The 20,501-nt window shown below is 36.3% G+C and overlaps 1 protein-coding gene across 2 annotated transcripts in view; it reads left to right on the top strand.

Annotated features, from left to right (window-relative positions):
• The window catches only part of MSH2 (mutS homolog 2), a 67,119-nt gene that overhangs the window by 15,788 nt on the left and 30,830 nt on the right, over positions 1-20,501 (top strand). For both annotated transcript variants that reach the window (XM_073213492.1, XM_017651716.3), the window contains one exon: positions 5,830-6,029. In XM_073213492.1, the coding sequence (XP_073069593.1) occupies positions 5,830-6,029 (200 nt within the window). The remainder of the gene's footprint in view (positions 1-5,829; positions 6,030-20,501) is intronic.

Below are 20,501 nucleotides of genomic sequence, written 5' to 3'. Positions count from 1 at the left end.
TCAGCTGTAATGTGATGTAGGCTGGATTTAAAACCAAGCGGGCTTGACTCAGGAGCCCATTTCCTCAGTTTCTGTGCTGCATTTATTGCTTCTATCAGTTGTATTTAATTTGATCCAAATCAGATTTTAACATCAGAAATGAAACATATTATTTTGGCATTTATTTAAGTTATATCCATGGAATCATTTTATCTGTTGTAATGCTCACCATTACATTCACTAAAAACTGGTTGTTTAAAGACCACAAATACTTTTAGGCTAGTGACTTAAATTCTTTTATCTTCAATGAGCATGATATGTTACTACCTTTTAGGAGTGAATTTCTTCTAGATATTTTTTCCTTTTTGTACTTTATCTCACTGTCAGATTAGAATTTATAATTAGAACACTGTCATTATTACTATTTCTTCACTTATTTTCTATTAGATCCCAAGAGTCCTCATGTTTGCACATAATACCAGGACTGTTGTTTTTAATCTTTCAGGTTTTTTTTTTTGTAAGATCTTTTCACAGATTTATCTGAAGCCTTGGTAATTTTTCCACATTTTTTCAAAGTTAGAATTAAATAGTTCATTCTTATGAGATTGCCGATGAGTAATTTGCATAGGTTGAATTTGGTATTCTTATTGTTGTATTAAATTTGAATATTTTTATATATAATTTAATATGGTTAATATAGCAGTATTAAACTTGAATATTTTTATATATAATTTAATATGGTTAATGTAGCAGTCTTGGTAGAAACATAAGTCTCTAAATAAAAGTATAGTATAGTACCTATATATTTAGAAATAGTAGTAGTGCTTATGTGATAGATAGTGTATCATGCTTCTTGAGGCAGTGTACTCCTAGGGTCTCTAGATTTATTTCCAGGTGATATTATCCTTTTGTGCGAGGATATCTTTAGTTAGTAGTCCATGTTCTGTGGAAACAGGTCTGGAGTAAATGCAGTTTGTTTAAAACAGTGACGCATTCCTCTAACCTCTGAGGAAGAACAGGGGTACTTCCACTGCACTGCTTTCCTACTGTTTTCTCAGCTTCTAAATCAAGTCTAGTTGAAACTCCCTTATTCTGGTTTCTAGGTTGATCTGCTAGCCCCTTTGAATATCATTTGCCTTGTTACCCAGCCTACACTACAAAGGCAACTTTTTCCAGTGCTTTTTTGGGGACCATAGAATTTCTTGCTCCACTGGTCCTTTGCCACACTGGCCTCTCTCTTCTTAGCTTGCTTTCTCAATTAGAAGTTGTTGGAGAAGGACACACAATGCCGAATAGATCTGTTGTATTTCCAAGCTATCTAGCATTCATTGCTACCTGGTATTACTTTTATTACATGATTCATTACCATGACCTGTCTAAAAGTTTTTACTTCTCCTGAAAACCTCTAGCTGCCTCTTGTCTCTAAAGAGGTATGTCCTCCTTAATCCTTACAATCTCAATACACATTTGTATTTTCAGTCTTTAACTTCTTGGCTCTTTATCAGAAGAAGAAATAACACTTTTTCCTTCCCCAAGCCTACCTTTCCATTTTACGTCTGGTTATAGTTTTTTCCTGTTTCTGCTGTGCTTCAGTTTTCTTCCATCTTGTACTTTCCTTTTTCAAGTCTCTGCTGTTGTCTCCCCTCCTCTCCCAAGGGTTCTCCCCCAAATCTTGTCTCTGTGAATGCCACCTATACAGAATATAGGCAAATGAAATACCTTAAAATGAAGTTTCCCAACTCCCATAGGAGTTCCTTGCTTTCTTATCCATGTTGTATTTCATTTTTTATCTCAGCACTAAGATGGAACATTTCATTCCACTAAATTGGATATTCCTTGAAAGCATGTTCTTCTCTTTTGTATTTTGCCATAGTCATTTTTTCTTTTTTAATTTTCTCAGGCCTAGCAGAATATCTGCTATTTCATGTATCAAATGAGTGGTTCTGACTGCATTAAACAATGTGAACGACAGATGAAAAGAGACTCAAAAAATTGTAATTGTTCTTTAGGTACCAGAGCTGTTCTTAGCCATATATATATAGGCTATTACAGAATTCCAGTTAACTGTTCTTAACAATGAGAGATCAGAACGCTAGTTTTAAAGAAAGGACAGAATGCTGGTTTTAAAATACCAGAAACTTCATTACTAATTTCTTGATTTATTCAGTTGGCATTTTCTTTTAGTGAGTAACTGACCCTAAAAAATTATCTTGTATTCCAGTCATTTTGCAAATTAATGTATCAAATTGTGTATAGCTAAGTTACTTTATTCAGTAGGATTGACAGGTATGCCAACAGAACTTTAGTACTTATAAAATTGTGACTTAAAAGTAACATTGTCATGGAAACCGCAGAGCAGTCTTTTTTAAAAAACTTTTTGTTAGCCAGAACATAAACTGACACTGTAATTATTTCTGACATAGTGTACTGAATAGACTTGTAAAAACTAACAATTTCTTAGGCTTGTGATGATATCTAGACCAGACTGAGGGGGCTGTGTATATTGCTTTGTGTTTTAGAAACTTTTTCATTTTCTTGCTTTTTTGATATTCTTAGTGGAACTTTATGCTCCTAACAGTACTGATTCCTTATGATTCATTCTCTGGTCAGTTTGAGAGAAACAGTAATAAGGTACTTGGAACAGGGACAGGCATAGCAGGATCCTTGGTCAGAAATACCTCCTTTATAGATTCTTAACATTTATCTGAGGGTGGCCTAAGGACACAGGAGTTTTAGGAAAAGGAGAAAAAGAAAGATGAAGGCATAGGTCACCTAGCATCAGGTTTCTTTTGTCTTTTTCTCATCCCCTTGCACTTCTCCCCCACTTTATCATAACTCAGGGATTTCTTGAGATTGTTAAGACTCAGACTTTTCTCAGACTGTTGTGTGCATAACAATCACTTGAGAATCTGTTGAAGTTGCACAGCTGGGGCCCCACACCCTGGGATTCTGTTACCCGCCTCCAAGTGATTTTGATGCTGGTGATCTTGGGCCGAACTTAAAGAAGCCAAATTAGAGCCCGAGGCTTAGCTGGGAAGGCCCAGATGGGCTTTATTGGATGGTGTGACTTGGTTCATTTGTTGCCCAGTTTTGTCAAATCTAGAGTGTAGGCCATACAAATCTTTCCTGGAGTAGTAAGTACCTGAATTCTTCTTGAAGTTTGTGTATAGCCCCTCTGTATGTACTGGTTGATTATACAAGTTTGGTAGCAGATTATTCCCTCACTAATTTGGCATTTGCCAGAACATATGTATCTGCTGCCTGCTTCCTAGGTATTATCTTGACATTCTATAGAGTTTTTGTTACTTTCTTCTTTTATAAGGTGAGTTTTTTTATTCAAGTTCCTTTAAACCAGTGGTTCTCAACCTGGTGCAGTTTTCCCCCACAGGGGCATTTGGCAGTGTCTGTAGACTTTTTGGTTTGTCACTCTGGAGAGAGTGTAGTGAGTGAATTCAGGGATGCTGTTTAAACAGCGCAGAAAAGCCCCTTAAAACAAAGAATGATCTAGCCTGAGTGTCAACATTGCCAAGGTTGGAAAATCTTGCTTTAAATATATGTGGTTATTACGTGATTACTCTGGGGGCAGCCTGTTTTTCCCATCATGAAATAAGCTAGATGAAGATTTTGATGATGCAGAAATTATAAATGCTGATAAAGACATCAGTAAATAGTTACAAGATATAGAAAGCTGATTTGTTTCCATTCTCTATCCCAACGTAATTTGAGGTTAATTTTCTGCTCACATAGGTTACAAATACACAGAAAATGGTGATCACCTGATACTTTGAACCTAGGATCATCTGCTGTGCCCATGGCCATATTCCCTTCCTTTGATTGTTAAAATTTACTTTGTACCTATTACTTCAATAACATCTACAACACAGTTTTTCATACTGCAAGTTGTGACCCAGGCGGGTTGTGATATTAGTCTAGTGGGTGATAACTAGCATTTTTGAAAAGTTAAATATGATAGAAAAATAATACAATGCAGCACATATAATAAGAGTAACTATTGTTTTGTGAAACCTGTTTTTATTATATAAGCCTGTTGTAGAGGAGAAAAATTTCTTTTTCCTACTATCCTCCTGGGTTCTTTGGCTGAGGCACTATAAATTAATTATACTGACAAAAGACAGGTTTTTATTTATTTATTTATTTATTTTGGTATCATTAATCTACAATTACATGAAGAACATTATGTTTACTAGGCTCCCCCCTTCACCAAGTCCCCCCTACATACCCCTTCACAGTCACTGTCCATCTGCATAGTAAGATGCTGTAAAATCACTACTTGTCTACTCTGTGTTGCACACCCCTCCCCGTGCTCCCCCCACTATACATGCTAATCGTAATGCCCTCTTTCTTTTTCTCTGCCCTTATCCCTCCCTTCCCACCCATCCTCCCCAGTCCCTTTCCCTTTGGTAACTGTTAGTTCATTCTTGGGTTCTGTGATTCTGCTGCTGTTCTGTTCCTTCAGTTTTCCTTTGTTCTTATACTCCACATATGAGTGAAATCATTTGGTACTTGTCTTTCTCCACCTGGCTTATTTCACTGAGCATTAGCTCCATCCATGTTGTTGCGAATGGTAGGACCAGTTTTTTTCTTATGGCTGAGTAATATTCCATTGTGTATATGTACTACATCTTCTTTATCCATTCATCTACTGATAGACATTTAGGTTGCTTCCGTATCTTGACTATTGTAAATAGTGCAGCAATAAACATAGGGGTGCATCTGTCCAAAAGACAGATTAATGAGAAAAAAACAAAAGAAGTTTGTTTATACATGGGAGCACTCAGAGATGAGTAACTCCAGGGTTGCTTAGAATTTAGGCTTATATAATAGTATCTTAGCAAAGGAACAATAAATTTTCAGAGAAATGACAAGACAAAGGAAAGGATTTTTAATTCCCAGGGCTGCAAACTGTGGGAAGGCAAATGTCTGGGAGGCTGATGGTGGAGAAAGCCTAGATTGTTGTGTAGATTCCTCTGTTGCCAGTTCCAGGCTGGTGAGGGTCTAAAGTTGTGCTTAACTTTGCCCTTGGTAAAGAAGGAAAGGGGGTTACTTCTTTTAATTTATTCTGAAGAATAAATTAAGAAGACAGAGAGCTTTTCTTTTTGCTTCTTCTTAGTTGTCTTCAGCCCAAAATAGTCTTTATAGACAATAAAGTAGCATGTTTTGAGGTGACATATTCTGCCTCCTATAATATCTATGCATGCATGTGCTGGATCATAATGTAAAAGCATATTTCTTGCTGTGGATTATAGGGGAAAAAATGGAAAGCCACTGATTCCAATAATTGGAAAATCAATATGAACTGCATGTTTTTTAGTTCTTGAAACAAGCTTTTAATTATTGATTTTAGGAAGTAATAAACTTATTTTAGTTTTTTTATTAGAAATTTTGGTTTATACTGTCATGAGGTAATTTTAGAATGCAGTCTGAAAATTTATAAGACCCAATAGAATAAGTATTGGATTTGGCAGCATTCTTATAATTTTGTTTCATTAAAGATCATTGTTTACTGTTCAATAATGTGTCAGTAACAAGTGTCCCAATAACGAAAAGTTTTAGGAAATGCCAATTTAATGAAAGATAAACAAAATTGGGTATATTTCAGTATCTTATGTTAGTACTTAACTAAAGATTAATTTGGTTATTAACCAATCAGAAACTGCTTACACCACAGTGTTGTGGAGCTTTCCATCCTCCATATAAAGCTATTTCAGAAAAGGTTAAAACTTCTCATATGGAATTTTTGAATTCATTTAGAATTCTTATGTACCTATTTGACAAATTTTAATTTTATACTAAAATATTTCAGATTAATTCCAATGTAATTTGTTTCAGGTTAAATTTAGTAGAAGCTTTTGTAGAAGATGCAGAATTGAGGCAGAGTTTACAAGAAGATTTACTTCGTCGATTCCCAGATCTTAACCGACTTGCCAAGAAATTTCAAAGACAAGCAGCAAACCTACAAGATTGTTACCGAATCTATCAGGGTATAAACCAACTCCCTAATGTTATTCAGGCTTTGGAAAAATATGAAGGTAACAAAAATGATTCTGATTTTGTTTTCTTCACTTTCAGAATACTTGGCAAGTGAACTCTCCTTACAAAGTTCGTTCTGTTGACTCTTAAGTTTTTCTAATAATAGGCCTGTATTGCAGAAGCTTGAAATCATGAGACAACTAAAGTTTTTGCTTTTTAGAAATGCATGTTTATTAATTTCTTATTATTAATAAGCCTGTTTATTAATAGGCCTGTTGCACTAACAGTGGCATTTGGACAGGATTCAGTGGCTAAGGGGAGGACTCAGCATACCCAAATGACAGTGCTTAAAAGTGTATGGTTTATTCCAGGGAAAGGATGCACTCCAGCAGCAGTACTAAAGTAAGGATAATGCATTATTAGCCAAAAGGCTGCCACAGTGAGGTGGCCAGGGAGGTCAGGTACAGGTTCCTGTTTTCACTCCTTTTGAAAGGTCCTTGGTAGTTGTGCTTACTCAGATCAGGGACCACCAGTGTATGCAGAACACCTTAAAATCAGGTTACCTAAAATGGAATCTTGCTGGCTTTTTTATATTTTGCTTGTGTCGCGATATTCCTGTTCCATAACTAGCTTCTGTAACAGAACTCTTGGGGGCGATTTGGGCGCTCCCTGAGACCAAATCACTCACAAACAATGCTGACAAACTGAACAAACCACCTGAATATTGGAGCCATGAATACAAAACATACACATTGAGTATGTTTTGTGCCTTGACTGGGGGTTATTGCTATGCAGGGACTGAAGAAAACTGCAGGCTAATTCCAGGCCTGCTGGAATTACGCTTTCCAGCATGCCTATGAAGAAGGTTAAGAGAAAGGATCTTGGTGCTCTCTAACAGTTGAAGTCAAAGTGAAGTTACCAGGATAAAGTTAACAAAGTCACATGTTAGTTAATACAATATGGGTAAATCAAATTAACTTGCTCTTACAAGCATAGTTTCTGACCTTAAGTGAACATGTTTCTACAGCAAACATTTTAATAATTACAAAGTTTCATGTCTAATACATAGAGCATTTTAAGTTAAAAGTCAGCATTTCTTAACTATTAAATGAAACTTCTCAGTGTATGAGAAAGCTTTATTCTCTTGCGGATAGACTTAATAAAATTCAACTTTATAATGACAGGGTACAAAATAACTATAGATTTAATTTCAGTTTTATGGTAGCCTTTCCCCTTATTTATCTAGCAAAGTGTGTAAGACAACTAAGTGCTTATATTCTCGAAGTACCACAGTGTAAAAAGTTTTCTCATTCTAGTCAGGCTCAGTGCCTTGCATTTAGTTTCACCAAAGCAGAATTAAAGAAAATGGGTCTTTAAATTTTTTGTTTCCTGAATTCTTTAGTGTGGCTCAGGCAGCCACATTTACCCATGTACCTATATTTTCTCATCCTATACATAAACTTTTTTCTATTGGTATACTTTTCTGATTCCGTATCCTGTGGCTCCATTCCAATAGGTTCAACTGGAAGCACAAGGGGGTTGACCAGTATTAGGAGTATAATCAGGGTCTAGTCATGGAGATAGGCTCTCTAAATAATTCACTCTTACTACTTCGATCAGCTGTTTTGAACTGTTTTTTTGCTTATTCATCTCTTCTCTCACATAGTAAAAAAAGGCATCCTTATCCTTGTACCTGTATCTTTCTCCTCCTTTCCATTCCCAGCCAAGTTTCTGAAAGCCTACATTTCCATCTTTCATTCACTCAACTGGCTTCCAGTCCTGACCACAGTACCAAAATGACATTTACTAAATAACTTCCTCATTGCTAAATCCAGTGAACATGGTCCAGTCCTCATCTTACCAGGTTTCACATTTGAGTTTGACAATCTTTTTTTCTTCTGGTTTTATTGAGATGTAATTGACATATAACATTGTATAAGTTTAGATATACAACATAACAATTTGATGTATGTATATACTGTGAAATGATTACCACAATGAGTGTAGCTAACATCCATCACCTCACAGTTACATATTTTATTTCCTTGTGTTGAGAACTTTTAAGATCTAATCTCTTAGCAGCTTTGAAATACATGATACAATATTGTTGACTATAGTCACCATGCTGTATATTATATCCTTAGAACTTAAATCTTTTAACTAGAAGTATGTACCTGTTGACTTCCTTCTCACTTTTCCCCCTCCCTCCCACCTTTGGCAACCACCAGTCTGTTCTGTTCTTACTAGTTTGATTGTGTTAGACTCCACATATAGGTTGAACACACAGTATTTGACTATCTCTAATGCTTCTTTTAGCATAATGCCCTCAAGGTCCAACTATGTTGTTGCAGATAGCAGGGTTTCCTTTTTTATGGTTGAATAATATTCACGCATATGTGTGTGTGTGTGTGTGTGTGTGTGTGTGTGAGATTCATCTTTTGGTGGACACTTAGGTTGTTTTCATGTCTTGGCTATTGTAAATAATGCCTAAGTGAACATGAGGTGTAGGTATCTTTTTGAAATAATGATTTCATTTTTTTGGATATATACCCAGAAGTGGAATTTGTGGATCCTTCTATTTTTTTGCCTTTCTATTAAGTTACCCCTCCCACTCTCTAAGATCTGTTTTTGACCTGCTTTATACTCAATACTAGGAACTTTAAAGCTGGGATTCTTGAATGAGTTCTTGAGATTATCCTGAAATTTTATGCAAAGTTTTGTGTATATGTATTTTTTGGGGGGGAAAGGTTCTATAACTTTCATCAGATAGTCAAAAGCACATGTAAACCACCTTCCTTAGACCTTCAGAAAGGTAAAAAATATTGCCGTGCACATTATCTGGGGAGTCTTTCTCCTTCCCTAGGAAAAGCATGAAAGTTAGGAATTGAGCTTAAGAGTAGCTTGGCTTTCTTTCTCAACTTCCTACATATGTGTGGCCTAATGTGCTTGAGGAGAGTTTTGCAACAAGTCAATAATTCTGTGCTTTCTTTGCTGTTGCACTTAAGTTATATAGACCTGTGAGAGATTATAATATTATCTAAATCAAATGCTTCACATTGTCAGTTTGGCAGCTGATGTCTAGTTAAAGTATTTGAAGTCACCATCCTAGAAAATATCAGAGGAGGAATACTGTTAGAGGTGTTGTGCTAAGAACTGTATGTTTATTTTTTTCTATAACATGGAACATTGGAGACCCTAGGTGTACCCTCAGCATTGGGAACCTAATTGACCTCTCTGAGTTTTTTAAAAAACAACAGAATGGCACTTTGAAGAGTTCAACCTATCTCTTTAGCTACTGATTTCATGGAGAAAGCCAAAACTGAAGCTGCTTATGAAGAAAATAAACCAAATATAGTCTTTCAAAACAAAATCATGACTTAAAAATGTATCAGTGTATTGCTAGAAATTATGTTTTCATGCTATCTTGTGATCTTTTCAGTTTTTGATTAACTCTAGATTTAGTGTTTATTTTAATGTTATTCCTGAAAAAAATGAAAATTAAGTAATCCAAAGACAGCAGAGGGCAGCAACAGTGAAGTATAAAGTAGATGTGCCTTGAAGGATAAGCACTCTTCCTCTATATCATCTCTCTCCTGTAATAAACAACTATTTGAAAATATGCTTGGCCTCCCTTATTCCTCATTTCTTTTAAAATTAAAAAGTTGAGGCAGAACCTAAAACAATGGTTTTCTACATTTAGGGCAAATTCCTCACAGTGGTTGAAACACCTCTAAAATGTCCATATTTTATTGTAACAGCTATCATGATAAGGTACATAACCCTTCCTTTTCCTCCTGTCTAGTTTAATCATCTGTGTCTCTAATGTACTTCTTAGTAACCTTCCAATTGTTCTTTTCCTTTCCCTGGTCTGTGCATTGTCCTCAGTGGACCATAGTAATCTTTGTTAGCTCATCTAATGATGTCATTTCTTCCCCTTCATTCAGAACACATTAATTGCTTCCTGTAACTTACAGGAAGAAGCCCCATTCCTTCACACAGCCTGGCCACAGCTTCCCTGTTCAGCCTCCCCATACTCCCTCTCTTAAGGTCTTGTCCTCCACGCACTAGTTCGTCTTCAGACATGCTATATGCTGTTTATGCTTTTGTGCATGTTTTTTCTGTCTTAAGTATTATTTGCTACCTCATCCACATGATGAACCCCTATTGTTACTTCCAAGATGAGCTGAAATGTCACCCTTTCTGTGAAGTCATCCTTCTCTGGCCTTCTCATGCAGTTAGAAGTTTCTTTCTCTGGTTTTTGTAGCACCTTGTGCTTATCTCCATTGCTTTTAACCCCTAAATAACATGGCATATTAATCTAATACATAATCACTTCATTGCTTGGTTTCCCTCTAAATGGAAGTTAAGAATAGAAAAGCATTTTATTTGGCATTTCTGGAACTGAGTCTGCTTACTGATTGAACACTTTTTAAACTTTAACCCATAAAGCTACTATTTAGAGAATCGGTTGGATTTTGTATTTTGAAGTTACTTACTTACTTTTTTTTTTAAATGATCAAAATCAGAACATTTTAATACTGACCCAGTTTTCTAGTCCAGTCCAGTTTTATCAGTTATCCCAGTCTTTCCTTTTTTATTTTTTTACTAAACTATCATTAATATACAATCTTATGTTGCTTTCAGATGTACATCACAGTGGTTCAGCAGTCCCCATGATCAACTTATATTGTGACTGAGAATTACTGTGCCCTTTTATCCCCTTCCCCTCTTCCTCCTGCCCCTACCACCTTCCCTTGCCCTTGGTAACAGCTAGTCACTTCTCAGTGTCTATGAGTTAATGTTGTGTTGTTCCTTTTGTTTTGCATTGTTATTATAGTCCACAACTAAGTGAAATCATATGGTATTTGTCTTTCTCTGCCTGTGAATGTATATTCTTTAAATTTCATCCTTGTAAGTTTATAAAAGCAGCACAAATTCTTTGTAGGTAATTATTCTACCATCCAGAAATAATCACTGTTATGTTTTGGTATATATTGTTTCAATCTTTAAAACAAAATTATGTTCAGCAGTAACACTTGCTTTGACAAAATAGGTTTGTTCCAGTGTAGTTCATATATTAGGCAACAGTTTGAGCATAGTGTGAATTTTGTGTTGCTTATGTGCATTTTTGTCCATGGTAAACACTGGGTGAATGCAGAAAATTGCATCCAGCTGAACTGAGCAATGTAGGAATACACAAAATGTACAAAGACACAACACACACATGTACCTCAAACATCTGCTGCTGATCTCAGTTCCTTGTGTGTGTTATGAGCCACACTTACTCACACCTGGGGTTACTGGTTTGTACCCATTTCAGACAACTCTCACCATTTCACAGTAATTCACAAGCTGCAGCCTTCTGGTAGCCAACCTCCTCCACAAGCAAACGTTGGGTCTTCTGCAAGGTAAAGTATGTCGCATTATAGTATTCATGTGTTTTTTATCAGTTGAATGTGTAAACATGCAAGGTTTTATTAGGTTCCTATTTTAAAATGTATCACTGATGAGGTTTCTGAGTTTTGTGCCCTAACCCCATTTTTCTTTATAAACTTTTTATTGTACATTTTTGCATAGTACTGTGATTTTTAGGGATGGATATCTTGCACTATAACAGAAGTGGCTGTATGCAAAAATGTAACAGTATATTGGTGGGATAAAAATGTATACAGTACTAATTGTCAGTTGCAGTAAGTTAATAACCTCTGTTGTTTGACACTTTAAATAGTAAAAATTTATCATTATAATTTAAAAATTAATCTTTTAGCTAACATCTGTTGTTATTTTCAAGTTCCAGGAAATTATTATGCAGAAACTATAAAGGTTTGTATACCTCTCTGGTGGTTTGATTTTGTTTTTTTCTGTTGGTGAATTCCTAGAATTTTGGGGCCAGGCTATGCATTTTTTTCATTTACTAATAAAATAATATAAAGGTTATTATTTTTTATATGTCAGTGACCCAGTTTAGCTCTAGAAGAGGAACAACTTAATTTTTTAAATCCTTCTAGACTTTTCTCCTAATCTGCATTTTAATGGCAAATAACTGTTGACAAATTTTCTAGGACGGTTCTGATTTACAGTTCCAGTCATAAGGTTCATAAGAAAATTTCTTTGCATTCTCACCAACACCGATTTTTTTTTATTACAGCAGTTAGTTTGTGTGTTTCTTTGGAAATGTTTAGTGCAAGGTCATTTGAATGGAGGGACAGAGGCAGGGATAGGACTCTTGGCCCAAGAATATAGTAATAAAGTGAAAGCTTTTATCATTGAATATAAGATTCAAGATAGTAAAGGTAATGATTTAAGTAGGAATGGGAAGAGAGGAAGAGACATTGGAATTACTGTCTATCAAAAGATAGGATGAGAAGTGAGAGGAAGGAAAAACATCATCTATGAAGTTGGGACTGGAAAGGAAATCTCAGCATTCCACCTGTCTTCCTCTGTGAGTCATTCTAATCCATTCTCTTTGCTTCAGCCAACTGTCTTTCTCAAACATAAATGTAGATGTGTTATCCTTCAGGGGTTTTTCACTAAGGAGGGTTAAAGTTTAAACTGGTTTAAAAAGCTACTTATAAATTGTTGCCTCTGCCTGTTGGTCTGTCCTTTCCCTACTACTACTCATTTACCAGTGTGTGTTGGACGTTTTTGACCATGAATCACAGTAAGATAAACATTTTCATTGTGACTCAATGCATACCCCATACCCTTGGGTGTGTGTAAACACATTAAAAAAACAAAATTTAGCTGAGTAAATTTTTTTTTTTTTTTTGAGAGGGCATCTCTCATATTGATCAAATGGTTGTTAACAACAATAAAATTCAGTATAGGGGGGTCAACGCTCAATGTACAATCATTAATCCATCTCAAGCCTAATTCTCGTCAGTCTCCAATCTTCTGAAGCATAACGAACAAGTTCTTACATGGTGAACGAATTCTTACATAGTGAATAAATTCTTACATGGTGAACAGTACAAGGGCATTCATCACAGAAACTTTCGGTTTTGATCATGCATTATGACCTATAAACAATCAGGTCAAATATGAATATTCGTTTGATTTTTGTACTTGATTTATATGTTGATCCCACATTTCTCCTATTATTATTATTATTTTTATTTTTAATAAAATGCTGAAGTGGTAGGTAGATGCAAGATAAAGGTAGAAAACATAGTTTAGTGCTGTAAGAAGGCAAATGTAGATGATCAGATGATCAGGTGTGTGCCTATGGACTAAGTATTAATCCAGGCTAGACAAAGGCAGCAAGACATCCACGGATGCAGAAGATTTCTCTCAAAGCAGGGGGGGTGAGGTTCTGAGCCTCACCTCTGTTGATCCCCAAATTCTCACCTGATGGCCCCCCTGCGACTGTGCCTGTCTTAGGTTGTTCCTCCCTTGAGGAATCTTACCCGTCTCTGGCTAACCAGTCATCTTCCGGGGCCATACAGGGAAATGTAAAGTTGGTAAGTGAGAGAGAAGCCATGTTGTTTGCAAAGGTTAGCTTTCTACTTCTTTGCAGATTTATGCCCTGTGGCTTCTATGCCCAGCACTTGTCTCGAGGTATCTTTACCACCTGGAGGAATTATGATACTCGGTAAATTTGATATGAGGCACGAATTCTATTTAAGGGTTGTAATTAGGAAGGAAGAAGAAAAGCTATAGATGTAGCATATGAAGGAAACATGGGAGGATTGATTATTTCTTTGACATATCTTCTTGTATAGTACCTTAAGTATGTATAGGTTTTAAACTACTAACTAATTTGCACACACATATTAACATAATAGGAATACGGTGACATAAACAAAGCAAATCTATAATTACATCCATCTCCAGTGAAGCCAAGAAAACCATTTAGGCACCCTAGGCATTTGTGAAAATTTATCTATGATATGATGGATATTGTCCAACTGTACTTGAACCATCAGACAAATTAAAGCAGCCCATTTCTGGGATCTGTTCACATCCCATATGTTCTTTTAACCATAGATAATCTATAGTCATGAGATTTTGGAGTGCTACAACTTGCACCCCTCCCAACTCCTGGTTGAGTTCCAACAGTACATATCCGGTCAAATTCGTTGTCTCACTGTATGCACATGCCAGCCTAGACATCTCCCTCCTCATTCCTATGGCAAGTCCAGGAGACGGTGGGCTGGATGCAGCCACAACCGCAGCATCGTCCGCATCCCTGTGGAGGCTTTTTGATGATCATCCCCCGGCACAAGTCCTCCAGAGAGTGCTGATGCCGGAAGCTCCTCCTCATATCGTATCTTAGTTCATTTTCTGGGTATCCAAGCTAGGCCTTGATCTTCTGCATAGAAACAAACAGACCCTTTGCCCACACTTTGACATGCCCTCTATACCACTGTGCAGAACTCATTGGAGGTCAGCACACAGTAACTGCTTTTTTTTTTTTTTTTTCTTAATTAAGAGAAAGGAATATTATCAGAAAAGAGTACCTCCATAGCTGATCATCTGACACCCTTTAAGTGATCAACATTAAGGATATTTAAAGCATGCGTTGATCTTTGATTTACCAATAGTTTTATCCTGTTAAGGAGTAATCCCCCTTTTCTTTCTTTCTTTCTTTCTTTTTTTTTTTTTTTAATTTTTAATCTACACTTACATGAAGAATACTATGTTTACTATGCTCTCCCCTATATCAGGTCCCACCTAACAACCACATTACGGTTACTGTCCATCAGCTTAGCAAAATGTTGTAGAGTCACTACTTGTCCTCTCTGTGTTGTGCAGCCCACCCTCCCCTTTCTCCCTCCCCCCCATGCATGCTAATCTTAATACCCCCCTTCTTCTTCCCCCCCCCTTATCCCTCCCTGCCCACCCATCCTCCCCAGTTCCTTTCCCTTTGGTACCTGTTAGTCCATTTTTGGGTTCTGTAATTCCGCTGCTGTTTTGTTCCTTCTAGCTGAGTAAATTTTAAAGTTCTTTTTTACTTTATTCAGTGATTCATGGATATAGCATCCAGTCTAGCAGATAGAAAAGCTCTCCCAGGAGCTGTATAAAATGAAAGACTTTCCTGGGCAGAAGAGAGCAGGAACATAGAAGTTATACTAGGCAAAAAGAAGCCAGTTGTTTGTTTATTGCAAGGTTACTTTCCTTTAGGGGATGGCAGTGGTCTAACAGGCATACTACCTAACTGGTGCTGGTCACATATTCCTGATGGACTGGTTTAAGGTTCTGCATCTGAGAGAGCTAAAATTGTAATTAAGATTAGTCTAGGTTTGGTGACTGGGTCTAGCATAGGTGACTCCATTTTGGGCCTGTTTCATTTTTTACAGCACACACACTGGGTATATAAAAACAAATAATTTTATAGTAAATTATATTAAACAATATGTGAAACTCAACACTGCTCTGTACTTTGACATTTTCTGTTTTACTTCATTAGAAATGCTAAGATTTACTAAATTTTGTGATGGTGGAAGGTCTGCAATTTGAAAAAAACAAATTTGCATTGGACCAAGTGAATTTGAACATCCCCAGATCTCATGTATAAGGCAGTTTGTATGTATATTTCCAGGCCTTTGTATGTGCTGTTCCTTTGGACTCAAACTTATACTGTCTCACCTGCTTTGTTCTCCTCATCTTTGGATTTCACCTTAAAAGTAATTTCTTTGGGAAAGCCTGCCTTGTTCCCGTGTATTTGGGTATGCTCCCACCTTTGTTGTGTTTCCAAAGCAGCCTATATTTCTGTATCATTATAGTTGGCCACTCTTCTTTGTAATTAGTTGTTTTATGGCTGTCATCTCTCCCCAGCCCACCTCCCCCAAGAGTGTACAGCATGTGTGTGGGGAATGAATATTTCAGCCCAGTCTCTAACATGTGGTAGGAACTTATGGAAGAAAGAAGATACCACTTAATGTAAGAGGGAGAGTGAATGCTTGAGAGTGAACATGCTAGAGGGGAAACTGAAAATTAAGCAGTGTAAGAATGGGAAACCAATGATGTATGGTTGTGCCAGTAGTTAAAAATCCTTTGTCTCGTCGTTGTTATTTAAGAGATCTTGAAAGGTTACACTGTTCTTTATTTTACTTTAGTCTCTGCACTGATAAAATACATTAGCAGAAATTGATTAATTCCTTGCTTATGTCATAACAACGGACTTGTATCCAGATAAGGAAAGAGAAGAGGAAATAGCAACAAGGTTCAGCAAACACTTGGAGTAATCACCATGTGCCTGACACTATTTGCTACTGAGGCTATTTCAAGGGTATAAAAACAGTCTTGTCTTTGCCCTTAAAATGTGTGAGGGAAACAGATATTAGATAAGTAATCACACAAAAATACAGTTTTTGATAGTTGTCATAAAAAGAAAATTCTAACGTGGTATATCATGAAAGTGGCAACATTTTATTTTTTTGGTAATGTACATGCGAAAATAGTTTCATTGGTGTTTCTGCCACTTGAAAACTAACTTTTCTAAATTCACCTAGCATTTCTCTCAATCTGAATAAATGGCACAGACATAGGTGAGATAGAGAAATTAAGATCCAGAATTCATGCTGATTCACCAGTTAAGGTTTAGATTTAGAGGCTGGTCTGGGGCATCATTTCAGGAGTATATCTTAATGAACCACTTAAGTTTTTAATTTATCCTGAAATTTGTTAAAAATTTTTTAATAGTAAATGATGAAACTTCAGCAGTGATTAAATTGTGCTTTAGATTGTCATAGAAATATAAGTACTCATGTTTATTGACCTAAACAGTGCAGCAGTTTATGAGGCACACAGCATCAGTTTTTTTCCTTGTGAGAACCTCTATTATTTATTTTCAACAGTTTTCATATATATCATAACAAGCGTTAGAGTCATCATGCTGTACATTACATTCCTAGTGCTTATTTATCATGTCACTGGGAGTTTGACTATGTTTTTCCAGTTCCCCTTCCCCACTCCTATCTCTGGCAATCAGAGTTTCGGCAACCATTTTTTCCAAGTTTTTTGTTAAGATTCCACATATAAATGAGATCATGTAGTATTTGTCTTTCTGTTTCAGTCAGCATAATGCCCTCAATGTCCATTTATGTTGTTGTGAACAGCAGGATTTCCTTTTTTTTAATAGCTGAATTATATGATTACATATATGTATACCACATTTTCTTTTTTCTTTAAAAAAAATTTTTTTTATTAAGGTATTATTGATATACACTTTAATGAAGGTTTCACATGAAAAAACAATGTGGCTACTACATTTACCCATATTATCAAGTCTTCACCCATACCCCAATGCAATCACTGTCCATCAGTGCAGTAAGATGCCATAGATTCACTATTTGCCTTCTCTGTGCTACACTGTTTTCCCCATAATCCCCCACACCATGTATACTAAACATACTAACCCTCAATCCCCTTCTCCCTCCCTTCCCACCCGCACTCCCACACCCCTCTCCCTTGGTAACAACTAGTCCCTTCTTGGAATCTCTGAGTCTGCTGCTATTTTGTTCCTTCAGTTTTGCTTTGTTTTACTCCACAAATGTGGGAAATCATTTGGCACTTGTCTTTCTCCACCTGGCTTATTTCACTGAGCATAATATCCTCCAGCTCCATCCATGTTGTTGCAAATGGTAGGGTTTGTTTCTTTCTATGGCTGAATAGTATTCCATTGTGTATATGTACCACATCTTCTTTATCCATTCATCTACTGATGGACACTTAGGTTGCTTCCATTTCTTGGCTATTGTAAATAGTGCTGCGATAAACATAGGGGTGCATATGTCTTTTTTAATCTGAGAAGTTGTATTCTTAGGGTAAATTCCAAGGAGTGGGATTCCTGGGTCAAATGATATTTCTATTTTAGTTTTTTGAGAAACTTCTGTATTGCTTTCCACAATGGTTGAACTACTTACATCCCCATCAGCAGTGTAGGAGGGTTCCCCTTTCTCCACATCCTCTCCAGCATTTGTTGTTCTTAGTCTTTTCCATGCTGGCCATCCTTACTGGTGTGAGGTGATATCTCATTATGGTTTTAATTTGCATTTCCCTTATGATTAGTGATGTGGAGCATCTTTCCATGTGTCTGTTGGCCACCTGAATTTCTTCTTTGGAGAACTGTCTCTTCATACCCTCTGCCCATTTTTTTTAAATTGGGTTATTTGCTTTTTGGGTGTTGAGGCATGTGAGTTTCTTTATATATTTTGGATGTTAACCCTTTGTCAGATGTGTCCTTTACAAATATATTCTCCCATACTGTAGGATGCCTTTTGTTCTGTTGATGGTTTCGTTTGCTGTACAGGACCTTTTTAGTTTGATGTAGTCCCATGAGTTCATGTTTGCTCTTGTTTCCCTTGCTATAGGAGATGCATTCAGGAAGAAGTTGTTCATGCTCATATTCAGGAGATTTTTGCCTTATGTTGTCTTCTAAGAGTTTTATGGTTTCATGACTTACATTCAGGTCTTTGATCCATTTTGAGTTTACTTTTGTGTATGGGGTTAAACAATAATCCAGTTTCATTCTCTTACATGTAGCTGTCCAGTTTTGCCAACACGAGCTGTTGAAGAGGCTGTCATTTCCCCACTGTATGTCCATGGCTCCTTTATCATATATTAATTGACCATATATGGTTGGATTTATATCAGGACTCTCTAGTTGGTTCCACTGATCTATGGGTCTGTTCTTGTACCAGTACCAAATTGTCTTGATTACTGTGGCTTTGTAGTAGAACTTGAGTTGGGGAGCATATTCTGCCTGCTTTATTCTTCCTTCTCAGGATTGCTTTGGCTATTTGGGGTCTTTTGTGGTTCCATATGAATTTTAGAACTATTTTCTCTAGTTCTTTGAAGAATGCTGTTGGTATTTTGATAGGAATTGCATTGTATCTGTACATTGATTTAGGCAGGATGGCCATTTTGATAATGTTAATTCTTCCTATCCATGAGCATGGGATGTGTTTCCATTTACTGGTATCTTCTTTAATTTCTCTCAATGAGTGTCTTGTAGTTTTCAGAGTATAGTCTTTCACTTCCTTGGTTAGGTTTATTCCTAGGTATTTTATTCTTTTTGGTGCAACTGTGAATGGAATTGTTTTCCTGATTTCTCTTTCTGCTAGTTCACTGTTAGTGTATAGGAATGCCACAGATTTCTGCGTATTAATTTTGTATCCTGCAACTTTGCTGAATTCAGATATTAGGTCTAGTAGGTTTGGAGTGGATTCTTCAGGTTTTTTTATGTACAATATCATGTCATCTGCAAACAGGGACCTTTTAACTTCTTCCTTGCCAGTCTGGATGCCTTTTATTTCTTTGTGTTGTCTGATAGCCATGGCTAGGACCTCCAGTACTATGTTGAATAGAAGTGGGGAGAGTGGGCATCCTTGTCTTGTTCCTGATCTTAAAGGAAAAGCTTTCAGCTTCTCACTGTTAAGTATAATGTTGGCTGTGGGTTTGTCATATATGGCCTTTATTATGTTGAGGTACTTGCCCTCTATATCCATTTTGTTGAGAGTTTTTATCATGAGTGGATGTTGAATTTTGTCAAATGCTTTTTCAGCATCTATGGAGATGATCATGTGGTTTTTGTCCTTCTTTTTGTTGATGTGGTGGATGATGTTGATGGATTTTTGAATGTTGTACCAAGGATCCTTGCATCCTTAGAATAAATCCTACTTGATTATGATGGATGATCTTTTTGATATATTTTTGAATTGGGTTTGGTAGTATTTTGTTGTGTATTTTTGCATCTATGTTCATCAGGGTTACTGTTCTGGTAACTTTCTTTTTTTGTTGTGTCTTTGCCTAGTTTTGGTATTAGAGTGATGCTGGCCTCAGAATGAGTTTGGAAATATTCCCTCTTCTTCTGCTCTTTGGAAAACTTTAAGGAGGATGGGTATTAGGTCTTCACAAAATATTTGATAAAATGCAGCAATGAAGCCATCTGATCCAGGGGTTTTGTTCTTACATAGTTTGTTGATTACCAGTTCAATTTTGTTGCTGGTAATTGGTGTGTTCAGATTTTCTGTATCTTTCTGGGTCAGCCTTGGAAGGTTGTATTTTTCTAGAAAGTTCTCCATTTCTTGTAGGTTATCCAGTTTGTTAGCATATAATTTTTCATAGTATTCTCTAATAATTCTTTGTATTTCTGTGGTGTCCATACTGATTTTTCCATTCTCATTTCTGATTCTCTTTATATGTGTTGACTCTTTTTTCCTTGATAATTCTGGCTAGTGGTTTATCTATTTTGTTTATTTTCTTTATGAGCCAGCTCTTGCTTTCATTGATTCTATTGTTTTATTCTTCTTCATTTTATTTATTTCTGCTCTAATCTTTATGATGTCCCTCTTTCTACTGACTTTGGTCCTCATTTGTTTTTCTTTTTCTAGTTTTGTTAATTGTGAGTTTATACTGCTCATATGGGATTGTTCTTCTTTCTTGAGGTAGATCTGTATTGCAATATACTTTCAGCACAGTCTTCACTGTGTCCCACAGATTTTTTGCACTGTTGAATTACTGTCATTTGTCTCCACATATTGCTTCATCTGTTTTTATTTGGTCATTGATCCATTGGTTATTTAGAA

The sequence above is a fragment of the Manis javanica genome, chromosome 1 (genome assembly GCF_040802235.1).
Source record: "Manis javanica isolate MJ-LG chromosome 1, MJ_LKY, whole genome shotgun sequence".
NCBI classification, from domain to species: domain Eukaryota; kingdom Metazoa; phylum Chordata; class Mammalia; order Pholidota; family Manidae; genus Manis; species Manis javanica.
This window is presented reverse-complemented; position numbering and strand designations above follow the sequence as displayed.